The 21,697-nt window shown below is 37.4% G+C and overlaps 1 protein-coding gene across 1 annotated transcript; it reads left to right on the forward strand.

The window, feature by feature from the left end:
- The first annotated feature begins 17,379 nt into the window (after positions 1-17,379).
- LOC113358999 lies at positions 17,380-20,871 on the forward strand. The gene is made up of 4 exons (XM_026602700.1): positions 17,380-17,583; positions 18,752-19,766; positions 19,998-20,117; positions 20,189-20,871. The coding sequence occupies exons 1-4, from the start codon at positions 17,380-17,382 to the stop codon at positions 20,869-20,871; spliced, it is 2,022 nt and encodes a 673-aa protein (XP_026458485.1).
- Positions 20,872-21,697: the final 826 nt, after the last annotated feature.

Below are 21,697 nucleotides of genomic sequence, written 5' to 3' on the forward strand. Positions count from 1 at the left end.
GAAAATTCCCATACTCAGTTTCATTAGGCACTGGAAGTAGCAACATAGTACAGAGAACCTGACCTTGCTGTAGATTTTGAGCCAAGGACTTGCAAGTGTCACATTTTTCACCCTCCTTGGCAAGTATAATCCCAATCGAATTGGAAAGCGATAAAGCTAACTTGTACTCATCTTTTATAACATGCTCATAAAAATTAAGTGTATCAACATAGAGTTTATAATAACCATCAAAACATGAATCTCTTTCCAGAAGTTCAATATATCTCCCACGATCAAAGACTCCACCCATAAGGTTGAAACAAAGGTAAAAAGCTTTCTCACTATCAAAATTTTGACTACGAATATCTTTGCTCTTGAAACTCACAATATCCAGTCGAAACATCTTAGCAAATAGATTATTACCATCATCAGTAGTACCATTCGTAAGCAATACAAAATTCTCCTTGTAGTAAGCCATTAAAATGAAATAAACACTGAGTACAACTGAATTAAAAGTAGTTATCTCAAAACACAATTCATAAGTACTCACAGAAAAAGAAAACACAGGATGAAAGAGAACCCCAGGTTTCCATATGAAAACCCCCTGATGAGTATTAGCTAAATGGTCGAATGGAGGAAACCCAATGACACATTCAAACCTTGCCAATTAAATTTGAAGAATATCTAATGAGCCAAGATGAATTACTACAATTCCATTAAGCAACTCATATTTCCTCTTCAAATTAAAATTTTCTTCTCTCCCTGGATCAGACATTTGATCAAACAACTCACGAGCCTGCTCAATGCCAACTAGTCTCGCTAACAAGAGGAACAAAAATTTACATCTCTCGATCATTTTAACAAACAGTTTAATGCCATCACCCTTATGAACAGTTCTAACAAATTCCAGTATAGCTGACTTAGGGGATACTGAATCTGAGACATACCCATGATGTAAAATAAGCTTACGAACAGATTCCCCATAATGATAATTCATTTGTACGAAGGAACAATAATTATTTATACCATAACAGAATACACAATCTCTAACAATATCAGAAAAACCCTTCTGAATTTCAAACTCTCTACCACGATTAAATAACGCACGAGAAGAATTCATATTAATGATGAAACAATCAGAAATCGATTTTGTCTGGGTAGTGGGTAATATTACCTGTAAGCGTAGTTGTTTCTTCCCCGAAACCTCATCACTCAAAACTCTCTTGAGGTTGAACATTCACCCCATCAGATAAATCGTTCTCGTGGAAGAAAAACAAGGGAATGAGCACTTCAGAATCGACATTATCTGCATCATTTTCTTCGTCAAAGAAGTAAGAATGAATCAACTCTAGATCTAGAGAATCATCTTGATAATCAGCTCGAATTCATCTTCTTCTTCCTGTTCTGCTTCAATGGAATAAGAAGGAATCAACTCACAGTCATCTTCTTGGTTGACAATCTCCTCAATAATCTCATCTTTGTAAACTACAGGTTCTTCAGATGGTTGAAGCTGAGTTGATGCCATAGATTTGTTGAGTGAGTCCAACTGGTTTTCAGTGATGAAAATGTAACTATCCATTTGACGAAGAGCCTTTTGTCGATCTGGTAAGTTTATATCCAACACCACCTTTAATTTCTCCAACCGCAAATAAGATAATCTCTTCTCTACAAGCCTAATCACCTCCAATTGAGCAAGTAAATCCCCCATTGCAGAGTACGCACAAAATTTTCTGGATGATACCAATTGTTATGATTTTAGTACTTCTAATAGTAATGATAGATATGATTCATATATAACTTAGATTTACACCGCTACTCCGCAGAGCCCGCAACTTTTCTTCTTTTCTGAATTCCTTGATATCCCTTCATTACAGACTCTCCTGCTTAATAAAGCTCAACTCACATAAACTACCCTAGATCTAACGGCTAGACAGTCTACGTGCGTTTACATCTAACCCCCTCATTACAGATGATAAAGGCAACCACTATTTAGTTAAGGGCTACCAACTACAGATAATGCTAAATACTGACATCAAACATGATACAGGCACCCTCGTCCTAGGCTAGGTACATGACAGCATCTTGGTATGTATACTTACCTTAATTGATTCCTGAAGGTTGTTCTATTTGTCCTTCCCTATTTGATCCAAAGTTGAAAACTCCTTTTGTGTGTTTGATTATAACAGAGTAGAGGAAGAAGAAGAGATGCCGACAACGTATTGCCATGATTAGATCGGTTAATCTTATATCATCTTCGTCAGTTGTGGTTTCAAGCTGTAGAAATCGCATTGAGAAACCTGAATGAGAAACAGGTGAAAGAAAAATAAACGGACCAAATAAAGAAGAAAATATTTTATTCTCCTAGGAGTTGCTTTTTTGCTTCTAAGCTACTTTTAAAAGTCGTTATTTTTTCACTCCCAAACATACTTCTAGCTTTTTGACTTGAAAAAGAAAATAAGTAGCTTGTTGGTGAGTATCCAAACACCCTATTAACTTCTCTCTCTTAACATGACACGAAAAACTGACCCTAAATTTTACTTCTCTCTCTTCTTCAGAAGTAACAAGAAAGGTAAAACCCTAGGTTTTTCTATGCAACTTCATGCTTTTACTTAGAGATGTTACCCTAGATTTGAGTTCAACATATATCTTCTACTTAAAGTAAGCCCTAGATTTCTTACTTTCTGTACAATTTCATCTTAGAGCTTCAATATTATTCCTCAGTTTTTAGGAATTTGGGGAACAACCAGATCTGGTGTTTTCTTTCAACTTTTACTGAACTTGTGAGTCTCTCTTCTTTATATCAGTTAGATTATGATTTTTTACTTAAAGATTGTGATTGTTTAATTGATTATGATTGTTTAGTTCAGTTAATTAATATATATATATATATATATATATATATATATATATATATATATAGTAGCTCAGTTAAAAGTTTGCTAATAATCACTAAACTTTTTTTTGTTTTGTGAAATTTTTGTGGGCATGTATCTACTGATTTACTTACAGGGGGTTAGTCGTGGGAGAGTTCGAGAGATTTTAATGTATTTAGGTTTTCTCCTGTTAGTCCTGAGAGAGTTTGAGGGAGTCTCTCCAAATATCCGTTAGTCGTGGGGGAGTTTAGAGGAGTCTCCTAAACTCTCTAGAAAACACCTGTTAGTCGTTGGGGAGCTTAAAAAAAGCTCTTGAACTCCCTGTTAGTCATAAAACCCTACAATACTAGGGACTTGGTTGCTTTGGGGAGTTCGAAGGAGTTTTTAATGTATTTTGGTCTCACAACAAATCTCTCAAAAGAGTCGAGATTTGGGAAGGAGTTTGGTGCATAGAAAACCATAGGAGAAAGAAGAGGAAACGTTTTTTTCCAGGTATGTTTTTCTTCTTCTTTGATCTCCATGATTGTTTATAATAGTTTTATTTGTGTACTATTTTGATTGTTTTTCATATCTTTGATCTCCATGATTGTTTATTTTGATTGTGTGTATAGTTTTTTTTTTGTGGGTACTCTCTCTCTGTCGAAACCCTAATTTGTGGTTCAAAAGATCTTGGTAAGAAATTGCATGATTTGATTATAATGATATCTTTAAATTCAACCGTTGGAATATGATGAAATTTGAGTATGACGTAGTTTACCTTGTTATAGAAGTACAGTAAAATTTTCACGCGGATCAGGTCACGTTTTCTACTGCAAAGATTGCACAATATATGACTATGGTCTGCTGAGTTTAAATCCCGAATAGGGGACTGATTCCTATTTATCTCATTCTCCGCTTATCGGACAAAGCTGAAATTTTAGTATGATGTTTATATATATGAATCTTACCTACTGTAGAAATTTCACGAAGTTATGATCACTTTAGGTACACCAAAGTGTGAGAAATCCGGAACTGAATTCTGTATGCACGTATTGAAAGTATTCGGGTTCTGAGTAATGTATCTTTTTAATGAACCGTCGGAATTCTATGATTTTTGAGTGTGTTGTGGAATATTGAGTTGTAAGTGTACCATAAAAATTTAAAGAGGATCAGGTATGTATTAGTACTGCAAAGATTGGAAAATCTGAAACTGTGTTTCGGTGAAACAGAATTCCTTTACAGCTATCTTCATAATTTGTTATGTCATCATGCATTAATTGGCTTGCTACTTTGCATGGGTGTCATTGAGAATCACTATCACTTTTTAAGTCATCTTATTTAGACACATACTTCTCTTCTATTCTATATGCCAAAGTTCAATACAGTGGCGTACTTCATTCCGTATTGGCGTGTTTTAGCCAATTCATACGGTGATTTTGTTATAATTATATCTTTAAATTCAACCGTTGGAATATGATGAAATTTGAGTATGTCGTAGTTTACCTTATTAAAGAACTACAGTAAAATTTTCACGCGGATCAGGTCACGTTTGCTACTGCAAAGCTTGCACAATATATGACTATGGTCTGCTGAGTTTAAATCCCGAATAGGGGACTGATTCCTATTTATCTCATTCTCCGCTTATCGGAAAAAGCTGAAATTTTAGTATGATGTTTGTATATATGGAGGTTTCCTACTGTAGAAATTTCATGAAGTTCTGATCACTTTAGGTACACCAAAGTGTGAGAAATCCGGAACTGAATTCTGTATGCACGTATTGAAAGTAGTCGGGTTCTGAGTAATGTATCGTTTTAATGAACCGTTGGAATACTATGATTTTTGAGTGTGTTGTGGAATATTGAGTTGTAAGTGTACCGTAAAAATTTCAAGAGGATCAGGTAAGTATTAGTACTGCAAAGATTGGACAATCTGAAACTGTGTTTCGGTGAAACAGAATTCCTTTTAGCTATCTTCATAATTTGTTATGTCATCATGAATTAATTGGCTTGCTACTTTGCATGGGTGTCATTGAGAATCACTATCACTTGTTAAGTCCTCTTATTTAGACACATACTTCTCTTCTATTATATATGCCAAAGTTCAATACAGTGGCGTACTTCATTCCGTATTGGCGTGTTTTAGCCAATTCATACGGTGCTTTTGTTGCAAGGAGTTGCTAAGGGATTTTCTTTGATTAACAATTTGTCTTAGTATCTCTGCGTGTTAGTACTGTGTAATATAGTATCACATTTTCTTATCATGTTTACAATTAGACTGTTTGGTGTTATTACTATCCTTGCTTTGTTAAGTTCTAGTATTAGTCTAAGTACTAATGTAGCTAACATGTCACACCATAGAATGGAAAAATCCATCCAACCTGCTGAAAACAACAAGAAGAAAAAGAATGTTAGGAAGAATAAGAATACGGAACCGGAAACGGAAGTGACTACGAATTACAAACAATGGACAACTCGAGAGACTGAGAAATTATTGGAACTGTTGGTAGAAGCTACACTTGAGAAGAAGAAAGACACTAGTGGATGTTTTACTAAGAGAATAGTGGAAGAGGAGATACTTCCAAAACTTAAGCAAGCATGTGGTTGTGACAAATCTTTTGAGAACTATAAAGGGAAACATAGATGGCTGAAGACTAGATTTGGTCAATACCAGGATTTGTTTAAATCTTGTACTTCTGGATTCGGTTGGGATGATGCTAACAAGATGATTACTGGATCCGACGAGTTGTGGAACAATTACTTTGAGGTATGTGTGTGTTACTTACTGAAAACTAAATTTGATATTTTTTTCTTCTATTTTGTGCAGAGTTCTAATTCATGCTTTATCCTTTATTTATTTTTTGTATGTTAACAGAGCCATCCAAACCAAACTAACTTAAGGGAAGATAATAGTAAAGACTATGGTGACTTGCTTATTGTTTTTGGGAATAAATGTGCTTCTGGAAAAGTTACAGTTGATCTTACCCATGAGGGTACAAGTGTTAGAACCTGTGATAAGGAAGATGAACAATATGATTACTTCGATGTTGATTATACTCAACGAGAGAAATATAATAATGATTTTAACGTATCATACATGGGATATGGCTTAGAGGAAAGTGATGAACAATATAAATATGAAACTCAAGATATGAACACAAAGAAAATTCCTGTCAGAAAAACGGCACCAAAGAAAAGACCAAGGTGTGACATTGGTGACACTTCTACATCAACTAATCCTACTGGGCAGTCTGATTATCTAGAGAAATTGATTGCCAACAGTTCATCGATTGCTTCTTCTATTGATTCAATGCATGCTCTTATTGCGAAAGAGAAAGAATACCTCAAAATTGAAAAAGAAATGCGCAGAATTGATAAGGATAAGAAAGATAACCAAGTATGTGATCTTGTTTATGGCATGAATGAAATTTCTTTGGAAGATAAGCTGAAAGTAATTGAAATGCTGGACAACAATCACAAGAAGAACTTATTCATACGTTTTACTCCTGAAGAGAGAAAGTTGTGGATTGGTTCAAAGTTAAAAGCATAAACCTGTCATCTTTGCAAGTTTCTATTAGGTTTAATGGGCTTTTAGAGTTACAACATTTGATCGTTTTTCTTCATAACTATTAGTATTTAATTTTTCTTTTCTCCTAGTTGAGAACTTATTGTTATGGATTGATTGCTACTAATTTTTATGGATTGACATCTTTATGGTTATTATGATTGAATTTATGAACTTTATATTCTATATGCTTATTTTCTATATACATATACTTTTATGCTTTTGAAATAATGATGATTCTAATAAAAAAAAGTACTTTTATCATCTTTTTAGGTGAACATGTCTGATTTGGATTTATCTACTGATAGTGAAGATGAAGCCTTTGATACAGAAGAAGAAAGCAGTGATGATGAAGAGGTAAGCAACAATAATGAATTTGAACTATCCATATTTTTGAATATACTTTCAGCGGTGCATTCATGGTTGATGGATATAATCAAGCAATTGCAATACATACAAAGTCAGCGTATTGAAAGACCAATGAGATGCCCAGTTACTTTGTTTGGATATAACTATATAAGGAGAGTTTTGCGTCAAGACCCAGAAGACTTTCGAAGAAGTTATAGGATGTACCCTGATATTTTTTTAAAACTATGTTGTATCATTAGAGAAACTACATCATTATGTGATACAAGATATGTTTGTATTGAAGAAATGCTTGGTACATTTTTACTCGTTGTTGGCCAAAGTTCATGATATTGCACAATACGTGACACATTTGGTCGCTCTCGGTGGACAGTTAGTAAAAACTTCAACAGGATGTTGAGAGCTTTAAATTCTATAGATCCGAGGATGATGGCTAAGCCAACAAGTGCAACTCCATTTAAAATTCGTGAGAGTACACGATTTTATCCTTACTTTAAGGATTGCATTGGATCTATGGACGGTACACATATCCCAGCAATGGTAGAGAAAAGAAATGCAGTCGTTTATCGGAATCGACATGGAATTACATCTCAAAATGTGTTAGCGGTTTGCAACTTCGACTTGGAGTTCATATACGTGCTCAGTGGATGGGAAGGGTCTGCTCATGATTCGAAAATACTTAACAACGCAATGACAAAAAGAAATGAACTGAAAATACCGCAAGGTAATTTTACTTTTATCTAATGTGAAGTTTTGAGTTTTTTGGTTAAGTTATATTCGGGTTCTACTTGACGAAGTTTTCTTTTTGTATTTTATTCAGGTAAATATTACTCGGGGGATGGTGGGTTTGCAAACCGACGATATTGTTTAACACCATTTCGTGGCCAACGTTATCATTTGAAAGAATTTTCTGGTACGGGTAATCATGCGAAAAAGGCTGAAGAATTATTTAACATGTGTCATGCTTCTTTGAGGAATGTAGTTGAAAGATTGTTCGGTGTTGTGAAGTCTCGTTTCTTGATCTTTAAGTCTCAACCTCCATTTCCGTATCAGGTGCAAGCGGAGATAATGACAGCTTGTGCAGGCCTACACAACTTCTTACGAAAAGAATGCCGTTCAGATGAGTTTCCGGAAGAGGAAGAGGAAGAGGAAGATAGTCATCCATCAACGCTTGTAAATGACGATGAAATTTTGACACAACAAACTAAAAACGTCAAGAAGCTAATGCATGGAGAAAGAGTATAGCGGATGATATGTGGGAAAATGTTCGTGAACAAAGGGAATTAGAATTGTATGGAGACCGTTAAATTGAAGGGAAAAAAAATTATCTCGTTGCACAAAATAACATACTATTGATACAGAGATATGATCATTTTCATTTATTTTTTTCTTTTGATTAAAGATCAATGTTATTTGCAAATAAGGGTTTATTGTTTCTTAAAAGAGAATGAGTTAGGAGTGAACTCTCTCAAACTCCCTCTAATAAACTCTCTCAAACTCCCTACACTCCCCAAACTCCCTGAACTCAAAAACACAAAACTCTCTCAAACTCCCTACACTCTCTCAAAATCCCTGAGATTTAAAATACACTCAACTCCCTCGAAATCACTCGAGGACTAACCCCTGTTAGATACATTTCCAAATAGACTTCATCACAAAATGAGTTGAGTGGATGTAAGTGAAATTTTAACTACGAGTTGTTGTAGTCTGTTTGTGGTTTTAGATGGGAAAGATATAGTTGTATGTGGGAAAGAGAGTTGCGTCTGTTTGCAACAAGATCAAAAAAAAATCAAAACGATGTCTTTTTCCATGCCAATGCCCTAACTGTATAGCCTTACTTCTCTCCATGTTTGCAATGTGCAATATATGTTACCATGTATGTTTATATGAAATATTTTTTTTACATACTATAAGTATATTGTTTTGATCTTCTATACTTGTAGTTTGTGCCAAGGTTATATGGATGCTAGCAAGCAAACAACTGCTGAGATTTTGGATTTTCTAATAAAGGCTCTTGAGGCTGCCAGCAAGCAGACGCCGAAGAATAGTCCTTATGTCAATGAGTTGGGAATTGAGTTTAAAAGGTTGCTAGTTGGACGACGAAGGAGTCCCTTAGTGATGAAAATATGGTGAGTTTGTGTCACAATATTTGTGCAGAAAAAATAAAATTGGTTTACAATTTCATGAAATTGAGATTCATATGAACATCATTAAGCAAATAGATCATGATCTTACTTCACATACAAACAAATAAACATATTTCCAGTTCAAACTTATTGAAAAAAATCGTCTGATTAGTCGGATGATTCGGATTCTAAACAAGTTGCAATAGCAGAGAAACGGGTAAAGAAGATGAAGTACTTGAATACGGACTTCACTGAATCCAAACCCGACAGCCAAATTCGACCGACATTTAAAAACCAGAGCTTGAAGGCTTTAACAATTCCGTAAAATGTCGCATGCTTTGATGTCACGTGCAAACAAGAAATTCATGAATCATGAGATGGGTTGAGATAATCTGCAGACATGATTCAAGAGAACAAATCCATTTCTTAAAGTAGCTTGTGCCACCATTTTTATCCACCCAGTTGTTGCTGGAAGTGTTGCCTTAATCATCTCTTCAATATCCGAAACTCAATAGATAAACCATCATTCACTTGAGCATTGATTTCTTAATATTCTGATCTTACCCAAATATCAAATATCTCCAAAACCCCCACTAACAACAAACACCATGATAAGAAATAAGAACATCTGCCCATGAAAAAAAACATAAAGAAAGAGAAAAACAGTATCTGATACCATCCATATTCATAGCTCAATCAATACATACCTTCATCTACTTCATGGATTTCTTTCATCTGGGAAATTGAAGGTTTCTATAACCTAAGACAAGACGAGATAACTTGAAGAACAAAACGAGAGATGATTCAATTGTGTTTTCATTGATAACAAAGACTCCTATATATAGGAGTTAGGGTTACAACCAATATTCTAAATACATTCTAAAATAGGTGAATATCTTCTTAAGACAAGTAAGTGAATATATGCAAATATACAAGAATATACCCAATACCCCCCCTCAAGTTGGAGCATGAAGAGTCGAAATGCCCATCTTGAGAAGGAGAGTTTGAAACTGCTGACGTCCCAAGGCTTTTGTCAGAATATCAGCTAGTTGAGAGGTAGTATGAATATAGGATGGACGAATAGTACCTCGAAGTATTTCGTCACGCACAAAGTGACAGTCAATCTCGATATGCTTTGTTCGTTCATGAAAGACAGGATTATTAGCAATATGTAACGCTGCTTGACTATCACAATGAATAGAGACTGGTTTTGTATGTCCTATACCAAAATTCCGTAATAACCCTTTTAACCAAATGATTTCACAAGTTGTGGAAGCCAAAGCACGATATTCTGCTTCGCTGAAGAACGAGAAACTGTGGTTTGTTTCTTCGTTTTCCAAGATATAGGAGAACCCCCGAGAAAGATAAAATGTGCCGTGAGTGAACGTCGACTAAGTGGACAGCTAGCCCAATCTGCATCACAATAAGCATCAAGAACTAACTTGGAATCAGCACGAAGTAAAATACCTTGCCCCGGGCTAGATTTCAAATAACGCACAACTCGAAGTGCAGCATCCCAATGTGATTGAGTTGGATGTTGTAAAAACTGGGAAAGAATATGAACAGAATAACACAGATCCGGCCGTGTAAGATTAAGATAAATCAGTTTCCCTACCAACCTTCTGTAACGAGCAGGATCAGTCATAGGTTGGTCTGAGGCAAGAGCCAGCCTATGATTTTCTTCCATGGGAGTATTAGCTGGTTTTGAACCAAGAAGACCTGTTTCTGTCAATATATCTAGAGCATATTTGCGCTGACAAAGGAAAATTCCTTTGGAACTTCTAGCTACTCAATGCCTAGAAAGTATTTTAATTTTCCCAAATTCTTCATGTGAAAACATCTGCCTAGATATTCCTGAAATTTTCGAATAGCAGCTGTGTTGTTACCAGCAATAACAAGATCGTCCACATATACAAGAATATACATGATAATATTCCCATGACGATAAAGAAATAACGAGTGATCAGAAGCACTGGTAGAAAACCCATATGTACGCAAAGCAGCTGCTAGCTTAGCATACCAACACCGTGGAGCCTGACGTAGACCATACAATGACTTACGAAGTCTACAAACTTGCCAGATAACCCTTACTAAAACCAGGAGGAAGTCGCATATAGACTTCTTCATTTAAATCCCCATGAAGAAAAGCATTGTGCACATCCATCTGAACTAACTCCCAGTTGTTTATTGCAGCAACCGCAAAAGAGTTCGCACAGTACCATCTTTACTGTGGAGCAAAAGTTTCAGTGAAATTAATTCCTTCCTGTTGATGATTTCCAAAACAACTAATCTGGCTTTGTAACGCTCAACAGAGCCATCAGATTTTCGCTTAATGCGAAAAACCCACATGCAACCAATTGCAGACTTGTTGGCAGGCAAATCTTCAATTGTCCATGTACCATTGGAAATAAGTGCAGCAATTTCATCCTGCATTGCCTGACGCCATCGTGGATCAGCCATTGCCTCTTTAAATGATTTGGTTCAACATCATTGAAATGGCTGCAACAAAAAACGATGTGCAGTAGAAAATGCATCACAATTCACAAAATGAGTTATAGGATAGGGAGTACCTGAGGACTTGACTGGTATAGGTGAAGCTGCAGGGGAAACCAAGGTTGTGTTAGATTGTTTTGAAACATCCTGCCATTGGACAAAATCCTTGTGCCTAACGTTCTCAAATTTTGTACGTTTACCCCGACCAAGTTCCTCGTCTGCAACTATATCATGAGGATCTCGACTATCCGTATTTTCCGTGAGAGAAGAAGTAACAACTTCTGTACCAGACGCAGGCACATCAGAAGAAGAAGCAGGTGCTGAATCAATATGTGCATCATTCTCAGCAGTATGTGCTGTGTGTTGTACATCATCCAAGAAGACTGACGGACTATGAGAACTAGTCTGTGGAGGTGGAGAGTCAACAGGCGAGAGAGTAGCAGCGGAAGAAGAACCACCAGATACATGTGCATTATTGAGTCAGCTAAAATGATCGTCAGACAAAGTTCTAGTAACTGAATCACTGACCGCATCAGAATACAGTGAGTGCAGTTTCAGAAGCTCATCATTGTCTGCCAACGGGAAAGTATCTTCAATAAAATGTACGTCTCGAGACTGAAAGTAATGACCTGTGTCAGATCAAATAGATGCCAGGCCTTCTTTCCAAATGGATAGCCGAGAAATATGCAACGACGACTGCGAATGTCAAATTTATCACCAGGAGTAGGTTTTTTGCGTAACAGAGACATCCAAAAACCCTGAGAGAGTGAATAGATGGAGCCGAACCATAAAGAAGATCATAAGGCGTCTTGAAGTGAAGAACACGAGAAGGGGTTCGATTAATTAAGTAGGCAGCAGTAAGAACACATTCTCCCCAAAAGTCATTGGTAAGGATGCTTGAAAACGTAGCGCACGAGCAACATTGAGAATGTGACGATGCTTTCTTTCCACCCTAGCATTTTGCTGTGGTGTCTTGACCAGAGGTTTGATGAATAATGCCATTGTTTCGAAAATAAGGAACAAGACCTTTGAACTCAGTTCCATTATCACTACGTAAAGTCTTAACCTTTCTAGTAAACTGTGTTTCAACTAGTGCGAAGAAGTTTGTTAACAAGGTAGGTACCTCATCTTTGGTTTTCATCAAATACACCCAAACACATCTAGAAAAATCATCAACAATGGTTAAAAAATATCTTGAGTTACAGGCACGATTTGGATGATAAGGCCCCCAAACGTCGCAATGAATTAACTCAAATAAATCAACTGCCCTACTATTACTCAATGGAAACGAAGTACGAGTTTGCTTGGCTCTATGACAGATATCGCAAGCATGAAAATCTAACTGACTATCAACACAACCAATCTGAGGTAGAAACTTCAAGGCTTGGATAGACGGATGACCAAGCCGTTTGTGCCATAATTCTGTTGCAGTCTTCTCTAACACAACGTTGACACGAGCTGGTTTCCCCATCAAGCAATACAGCCCATCCATGAGCTTACCCATACCAATCCTCGTCCTCAAAGTATGGTCCTGTATAACACATTCAGAGTTAGTGAATTGAACACTTATATTATTCTTCGTGCATGAGTAGCATGGATGAAGATAAAAGTTGAGAAACTGAGAAGATTGCATGTGAATTGAGGAACAAACAGCACATTGTGCAATATAGAAAATCATTTATGCACAATGCCAATTTTGGTTGCTTGTATGCTGACACCATTAGGCAGGCCAACCTGAAGAGGACTAATATTATCAAGATGCAAACACAGTGTCATCACAACAAACATGATTGGAGGCTCTGTGTCAACAATCCAGATTTGACCACGCTTACCAGAGAGACGAACATGATTTGGAGTTGGCATCTCACCAACGACAGCGTTTGCCTTAGCTGCTGGTTGAGTACGTTGAACTGGTGACTCGGTTTTGAGATAAGCAGCAGGTGGACGTCTGGGCTGGCGACCATCTGGATACCCATGCTTCTCCCAACATCGATCCTCAAGATGTCCATTATGACCACAATAGGTGCACTTCAACGGAGTTTTGACAGCTCCTGATTTCGATCCTTGTGGCTTATTGCCGTGAGCAAGAAAAGCCATTGGAGAAACGATATCCTCCTTCGGCTGAGTATAAGATCGAACCTCTTCCTCTTGAATGAGACGAGAATACACAGTGTGCAGAGACGGAAGTGGTTCGGTGCCCAAAATACTAGAACGAACATTAGCATAATAGGGTATAAGACCCATTAAAAATTCGCGTACCTGATCATTGTTACGTCGAGTACGTAGAGTGAGATTAAGATCACAGGTACAACCGAGCACTTACACGAAGGTAAGCATCAAAGTCATTGATGTCATCCCAGAGTTTCTTCAACCTCCCATAATAGTCTTGATAGACTCTCCATCTTTTTGTTTGCAACTGGCGACATCAGATTTAAGTGAAATTTTTTATTCCATTCCCAAGAGAAAAACGAAGCCTGATATCTTCCCATAAATCAAAGGCGGTGTCACGATAAGAAATTGAGGATCGAAGAACTGGATCAATGGTGTTAAAAATCCAGGCAACGATCATGTAGTTTATAGTCCACCAGTCATCCAGGTCAGAAGAATCATCAGAAGGTTTCGAGAGTTACCGTTAATGAAACCCAGCTTGCGTTTCGCACCCAAAGAAATACGAAACCCTTTAGCCCATTCTTCATAGTTTGATCCTTTGAGAACTACATGTGTGATGATAGTTCCTGGTCCATCATTAGAAGCTAGAGTATATAGAAGACTGTTTGTTTGGAAGAGGAAGTTGAAGTTAAAATACTAGACATTGTTACCGGATTCACGATACCATGAAGGTTTCTATAACCTAAGACAAGACGAGATAACTTGAAGAACAAAACGAGAGATGATTCAATTGTGTTTTCATTGATAACAAAGACTCCTATATATAGGAGTTAGGGTTACAACCAATATTCTAAATACATTCTAAAAGAGGTGAATATCTTCTTAAGACAAATAAGTGAATATATGCAAATATACAAGAATATACCCAATAGAAATGTGTTGCACCTCTGTTTTGTGTTCCTACAATTGCCACGTTCTTGTCATGCGTCTATAGTATACAGTCACCTTCTTCTTTGCTTTTAAAATGACACGTTTCTGTTCTATGTTCCTTTGGTTTTGCATGACTTTCTTACTTTTTTTCACTATGACTTTTTTACTTCTTTTCACCCCAATATCAATTGACCGAAGACTCGACAACTAGCCATAGGTGGACTTTAATGTGTATTTTCAGTTGCAATGGTTCTTACTACGTAAGGTAAGACCAAAAGAGACCAACTCCGTTAATGTTGTTGATTTGATATTAAGACGAGCCCAGAATCATCACATGAGCAAATTTACTTTTTATTTTCTCCGAGATTTTATTACACCTGTTACGGTGCATGTGTCCAGTTGGGACAAATTTGTTTGTAAATGTCACTCGAATAATTACGAAGTACCGAATACAGCAGTTTAACCCGATAAACATGATTGCGAAAAATTAGCCTCAAAGATGATGGAAAAACATGTGGTTGAACAATTGTGATGCCCACCAACGCCTAAATTTGTTGTTGACCTTGCACTGCCATGTATGTGTACAGTTTTGCTCGCGGAATTTCTTCGTCGGCCCTCCACTGCTACATCAGTCATCTAGTTTATATTGATTGGCCACTTGAGAACCCCATAACCTTCTTTTCTCCTAAGAACTCACATGATATTGCTAATTCCATAGCTGTAAAAGATCCCAATGTTAATATACTTACCCTAGATGCGGCTAGTGGAGGAAAGAGTTATGGGGATGCCCTGACAAGTTTGAATTTTGGCTGTGCTTTTACACTTAGAAATCATTTAGGTACAATGCTCCTGGATATTGGTTTGGGGGTCTGAGGTTAAGCCATTATTATTCTGCACTAGTGGAGTTATGGAGCTGACAAGCGCTCTTAGAATGTTTCAGAAGTTGAAGGCGAAGCATCGGAAGGGGAAGCTATTGATACGGGCGGACTCCCGAGAAGTAATTAATTTGCTTGAAGATATCTGGTCTCAGTTCAAGTGTAATACTCGAGGCGAAGAAATTGCTAATCCGAGACAGTTGAATTCTTACTACAATCCAGAAATCTTGAAGATTGCGAAATTGATCAGAATGCGCGAAGGGGAATGGAGTTCGGATGCTCCAACCGATTGGACTTTTGGGAATTTTTGGGATAGAGAGACAGGTATTGGTTATTGTATGTTTCATCAACTGGGATGTCGCCTTTGTGGTGATGTGGGGCACCAGATATGTGATTGTCCATATAATTCAAGTGTTAATGTTGCCACAAAGAAAGAGTTCCAGAATTCTACTATTTCTCTGCTAATTGAGTATCTGAATAGTTCAATAGCTGTATCTCCAACCACTGCAATTTCTTTGGCAATAGATTCTCTGGATAGTTCACTAGCTGCATCTCCAACAGCTTTAATTTCTTTGCTAATGAAGTCTTTGAAATAGCTGCATCTCCTTCAACTTTATGTGAATCTGTTTCCCCAGCTGTTTCTATAGCCACGTCATCTTCCACTGAGTCGTTATATACTTCTACAATATTAAATGTGCATCCGCAGCGACCAGATGAAGATTGCAGCACATCAACATCCTTGCTAACTCCAACAATTGTTGCTGCAATTTCTTCTCTAGCTGCATCTTATACATTTTCTTCAGCTGACATAGTGTCAACTGACGCTGATTCTTCACATCCGCGGCGACCTGATGAAGATTGCAGCACGTCAACAGCCTCACTAACTGCAACAACTGCTGATGAAATTTCTTCTCTAGCTGAATCTTCTTCATTTTCTTCAGCTGACATAGTGGCAACTGACGCTGAATCTTTACATCCAGAGCGACCAGCCGAAGGTTGGCAGTTGGTTGTCGATAAACGTCGTCGTCGTAGAGCAGGGGCGGAAGCACATGCAGATCATATATAGAGGAGATGGGTATGAAGTACTTCAGGAACTGACATAAATTCAACTTTTATTTCCTTAACTCTGGCATAGTGAATAGGGTAAGAAGTTTACACCTGCTGAAGTAATGCAACAGTCTATAAAGTTCTAGCATTTCTGAAGCAAACGTCTACAACTTGTCATTGTTCGCTGCTTTTTTTGGCTGATAGATTTCAAGAGCTTTCGTTCAATAGAGTGTATAATTTACATCAGCAAGGCGAGAAAGGCACCTCTTTTAACCTGTTCGTCTCTATCTTTTCAATGGATCAGAATTTTGACTGGTTGTCTTTGCCAACGTACAGCTAGTAGTTAGGATGGGTTATTGTTATAAATCAAAGGTGTTTTTTGTCTCTGTAGCTTGTACTTGCTACTGAGAGATAATTTTCCAGGGACCATATTCATCACTCTCCCCAGTCATTTGCTACTCTTGATAACAAGAAAGACTGTAAAAGTATTAGAATCTGGAATTACTTGCTTGTTTGAAAGCTGCAGATGAATGATTTTCTTTAAATATGTTTAGATGATTTTCTTTCTGACCACATTATCAAATGAAGAAATTGGAAACTGGAATTTAATTGGTAGATGTATGAATTAGACTCTGCCTTTGATGCTTAGCTAAACTTTACAAATCAACCTTGAGGTTGAGGACCACATAACTTGGGCTTAAGACCAAATTCTCATTTCTCAATCGTATATGACGAAGCTATACAAAGCTAGAGGTTGTACCATCAGAATCGACCCAACCGAGCTAATTCGTTTCCAAGTTGCTTTTCTTTACTTCAAATATCACAATGAAAATCAAAGCTGTTTCTTATCATCATCCTGTGCACTTTGTGTTTTTCCTCCTGTTAGCCACCTCACCCGATTCCTTCACAGGCATTCGAGTTTCTTCGTCATTTTGAAGGACGCAGCAAAGGTCAGCCAAGAGGCAGTGTCTATGTTGAAGTAAAACTCAATAAACCACTTAGAAGAGGAGGGTGGTATATTACACCAAATGGACAAAAGCAATGGGTAATAACCCGATCTTTCAAAGTGCTGGTAACGGAGCTGAAGATTCGATCGATTATGGTGAACTTCCCGCTGGAAACAGTATGGAATACCAACTCAACCCAATGAATGATAATCACTCAATGGCATTTGACAGCGCAGGATCTGAACACACTGGGACAGCTGCACAGAATCAATATGGAAAGGCTGCATCTTTTACTCAGGTTTTTTACTCGAACCCTAATTTCAATTTCAGTTTTTATTTTCTTAATAGTTTTGTTCGCAATCTGCATATTAGTAATTTAAGTTTCCCAATTCACATCAACAATTGTTTTACTCATATTGTCTGTGTTAGAATACGGGCAACCAACTCAAATTCAATTGGCAATGAGTGGAGAGGCCCTAAGAGATTATAAACCACAGGATCTTAATTGCTCATACAATATGGGACTAATAATCTCAACACGCCCCCTCACGTGTAGCCTCGTTGGGTCTAACACGTGGACAATAAATCGGGTGACGCGGAGTAAAGGTGCGGTCAACTGACTCGACACAAATAGTCTGCTCTGATACCATGTTAGAATACGGGCATCCAACTCAAATCCAATTGATAATGAGTGGAGAGGCCCTAAGAGATTATAAACCACAGGATCTTAATTGCCCATACAATATGGGACTAATAATCTCAACAGTCTGTGTGAGGGTCATCACAATCTCTTCACCCTGTGGTCTGCTGAACTTTTGTTTGCCTGCTTTGATTGATTCCCTTTGTGATTCTGCCAATAGTAGTAATCTGAGCACTAGTTTAGCTGTTTCCATTATTCCTGCTACACTAAATTGGTTTGATACTGAATCTCTGTGGTGCAATATCCCCTTGTCCTGTGATTTATACATTTTTTTTTCCTTGTTTGTTTTATTTGATTCAATTTGTAATTTTATTATTAGCAGTTGGATAAGTTCTGTGACCATTGTCATCAATCTTAGTAGGCCTAGTACTGAGGTGAATAAGTGTAGTTCTCTAGTGGTTAATATCCCTCATATTATGAGGATTCTTTCGTGGAACTGCAAAGGCTTTGGCAACCCAACCACTAGGACTACTCTAGCTAATCTCACTAAGTCGCAAAATCCTGATGTTATTTTCCTTTGTCAAAACAAAAAACAATTTGCAAAAAATGAACCAATATTTGAGATGATTCAATTACCCTAACAATTGGGTTTGCCCCTCAGTTGGTCTCTCAGGTGGGATTGCTCTTTTGTGGAAATTCGGTTTTAATTTTGAAATTTTACAAAACACGGATAAAATGGTCAATGCTATGGTGTCTGTTGATCCAAGCAAACCTGAGCTCCTTATAACCTTTCTTTATGGCTCTACGTACCATGATGAAAGATTAGACCAATGAAACTACATTAAGCAAAAATACTCCATGGGCTATCATCGGTGATCTTAACATCACAATGTATAACCATGAAACGTCCACAATCACAAGTCCCACTACTACTGAATTTCCAGAAATCCAACAAATAATTGATGTTTCTAATCTCTCTGATCTTGGTTTCGTAGGATCTAAATTTACATGGTCTAATAGACAGTCTGGTGATGACTTAGTTATGGCCGGACTTGATAGAGCCTTAGTTAATGGCTTATGGTTACAATTTTATGCTAACTCTAAGCTTACTCACATAAATGTTGTTGGCTCAGACCATACGTCTATTATCTTATGCACTGAATCTAATAGTCATCAAGGTAAAAGGCCGTATCGGTATTTCAAGTGTTGGTTCAAAGACCCCACTTGTCATGAGGTCATAAAACAATCTTATAGGACCAATTTCAGAGGCTCGCATGCTTATTGTTTCACCAATAGATTAAGAAATGTCAAGTATGCTCTTAGCAAATGGAATTTAACCCATTTTGGGAATATTGACCAAAAAGTTAAGGATTTGAGAAATCAACTTCAAGTATTGAGTAGTCAATCTACTACTTCTCAAAACATTGAGTCTATTAAAAATGTTGAAAAAGATCTTGAACATTGGCAAAAGGTTCAAGAAGATTTTTATGCTCAAAAAAGTAGGGAAGAGTATATTAAGTGCTTTGATAGAAACACCAGTTTTTATCACACCTCGATTAACATGAGGAAGCACTATAATCATTTCTCTGCCCTCAAACTTAATAATGGTCAATGGACAGAAGATAGAGCGCAACTTGAAGACTTGCTTGTGTCTCATTTTAGTTCTATCAGTTCCACCTCCAACCCTTTTCAAGATAGTTCTTTCTTTAACTGTATAGACTCTTGCATTACTGGTGAGGACAACGACAAGCTTTTGAGTCCTGTGACCCTACAAGAAGTCAAAGATACTATAAAGCAAATGAATTCCTGGTCTGCCCCGGGTCCGGATGGATTTCCACCCGGTTTTTATAAACAAAATATGGAGTTACTTGAGCTAGATGTTTGGAATATGATTAGAGCTTTCTTTGATTCCAAACATCTCCTTGAAGAAATGAATCACACTTTTTTACACTTATTTCTAAGACTAGTAATCCATCTTCTCAAGTTGACTTTAGGCTGATTAGCCTTTGTAACACTAGCTAGTTATAAAATAATTTCCAAGATAATAGTCAACCGGATGAAACCATTGCTAGGCAAACTCATATCCCCTTACCAGGCTGCCTATGTACCTGGTAGAAACATTCAGGATAATGTAGTCATTGCCCATGAGCTGGTTCACTCCATGAAGAAGATGCCTAAAAAGAAAAAGTGTGGTATCATGGGGCCTTCGATAGAATAGAGTGGTCTTTTCTTATTAATGTTTTGAAAAAATTCGGTTTTGCAGACCATTGGTGTGAACTGATCTTACAATGCATTAGTACCACTTCTATTTCTATTTTGTTAAATGGCTCTCCATGCAAGACGTACAAACCAACAAGGAGTTTGAGACAAGGGGATCCATTATCCCCTTACTTATTCATCATTTGCATGGAAGCGCTGTCTAGATATCTCATCCAAGCTGAAAATAATCAGTTGATCCATGGCTTTAAGGTAACTAAGGATGCCCCTTCAATTTCGCATCCCTTATTTGTTGATGACTGCCTTGTTTTCACCAAGGCTAGCCATCAGGAGGCCGATAATATGATGTCTCTCATCAAAGATTTTGGTTACGTTTCAGGTCAAGTAATCAATTTTCAAAAATCTGGTTGCTTTTTTAGTAAGAATGTTCATCCTGATGTGTGTGTTTCTTTGATTAGATCTCTTAATGTTAAAAAGATAGGCCTAGATGACAAGTACTTAGGCATCCCTTTATTGATTGGTAGATCTAAAAATCAAGCCTTTTCCCATCTTGTCAATAACTTTGATAGGAAAGTTCCCAACTGGAAGGGAAAGAACTTTACTCAGGCTGGTCGTTATGTCATGGTCCAAAATGTTCTGAGATCGTCTCCCATTTATCATATGAACACATTCCTCTTACCGGATAATCTCATTCACAAAATGGATCAAAAACAACGAGACTTTTGGTAGGGGAAGAGTAATCCAGGTGGTATTTATCCCAAAAATTGGAACAATATATGCAGTCATAAATCTCAAGGAGGTCTAGGTTTTAAAAATTTGAAAAAATTTCAATGCTTCTTTACTTGCTAAGACAGCTTGGCGTTTGATTCATTCACCTGATGCTCTATGGGTTCGCATATTGAAATGCAAACATTTAAGAATTGTCATCCACTTCATTATGTTAAATCTAAAATTTGTTCATGGGTTTGGACCAGCATATGCTCTGGTTTGGAAATTCTTAAAAAACATTCCATGTGGGAAGTTCGAAATGGTACTCATCCTTGCTTTTAGGGACAACTGGATTGACCAACAGTCTGTCCCTCTATGTGTTACCAACAGTCTGGATTCATGCAGCAAATGCAAGAGTTGAATTTGGCTCGTTATACAGACGAAATCAGGGCCAACTTCAAGCCTAGAATCAACATCTCTCACGAAGCATCAAGTCTAGAATCAACATCTCTCACGAACGTCAAGTTGGAGCTGATGATGGTCGTCATCCCTTACCGGAAAAGAGTAACGTTCCGGATTCCATGCCGGAGAGTGGGTCTGATACTCGTCAACTTACGATTGGTGCTGCATTGATTAGTGGAGGCAGTTACGCAAATTCCACGGCTGAATTTGGTAAGACGTTGCATGTAATTGATACTGAGGATGTAATTATCCAAAGGGCACGCTGTCCAGATTATGATGCCCAGCATATTATTCCCCCTACATCTCGTGCGATTAATGCTGCCACCACCATTACTCCCAACCATGATTCAAACCCTAATCACTTGGTAAACATCCATGCACGAAT

This window comes from Papaver somniferum, chromosome 3 (assembly GCF_003573695.1).
Source record: "Papaver somniferum cultivar HN1 chromosome 3, ASM357369v1, whole genome shotgun sequence".
Taxonomy (NCBI): Eukaryota; Viridiplantae; Streptophyta; class Magnoliopsida; order Ranunculales; family Papaveraceae; genus Papaver; species Papaver somniferum.

Excerpts from the sequence above, each read along its gene's own strand:
- LOC113358999 (XM_026602700.1), top strand. The coding sequence starts at position 17,380 with ATGGGTAATAACCCGATCTTTCAAAGTGCTGGTAACGGAGCTGAAGAT. Across the intron at positions 19,767-19,997 it reads TCCGGATGGATTTCCACCCG|GCAAACTCATATCCCCTTAC; the intron begins GTTTTTATAAAC and ends AACCATTGCTAG. Across the intron at positions 20,118-20,188 it reads GCCTAAAAAGAAAAAGTGTG|ACCATTGGTGTGAACTGATC; the intron begins GTATCATGGGGC and ends TCGGTTTTGCAG.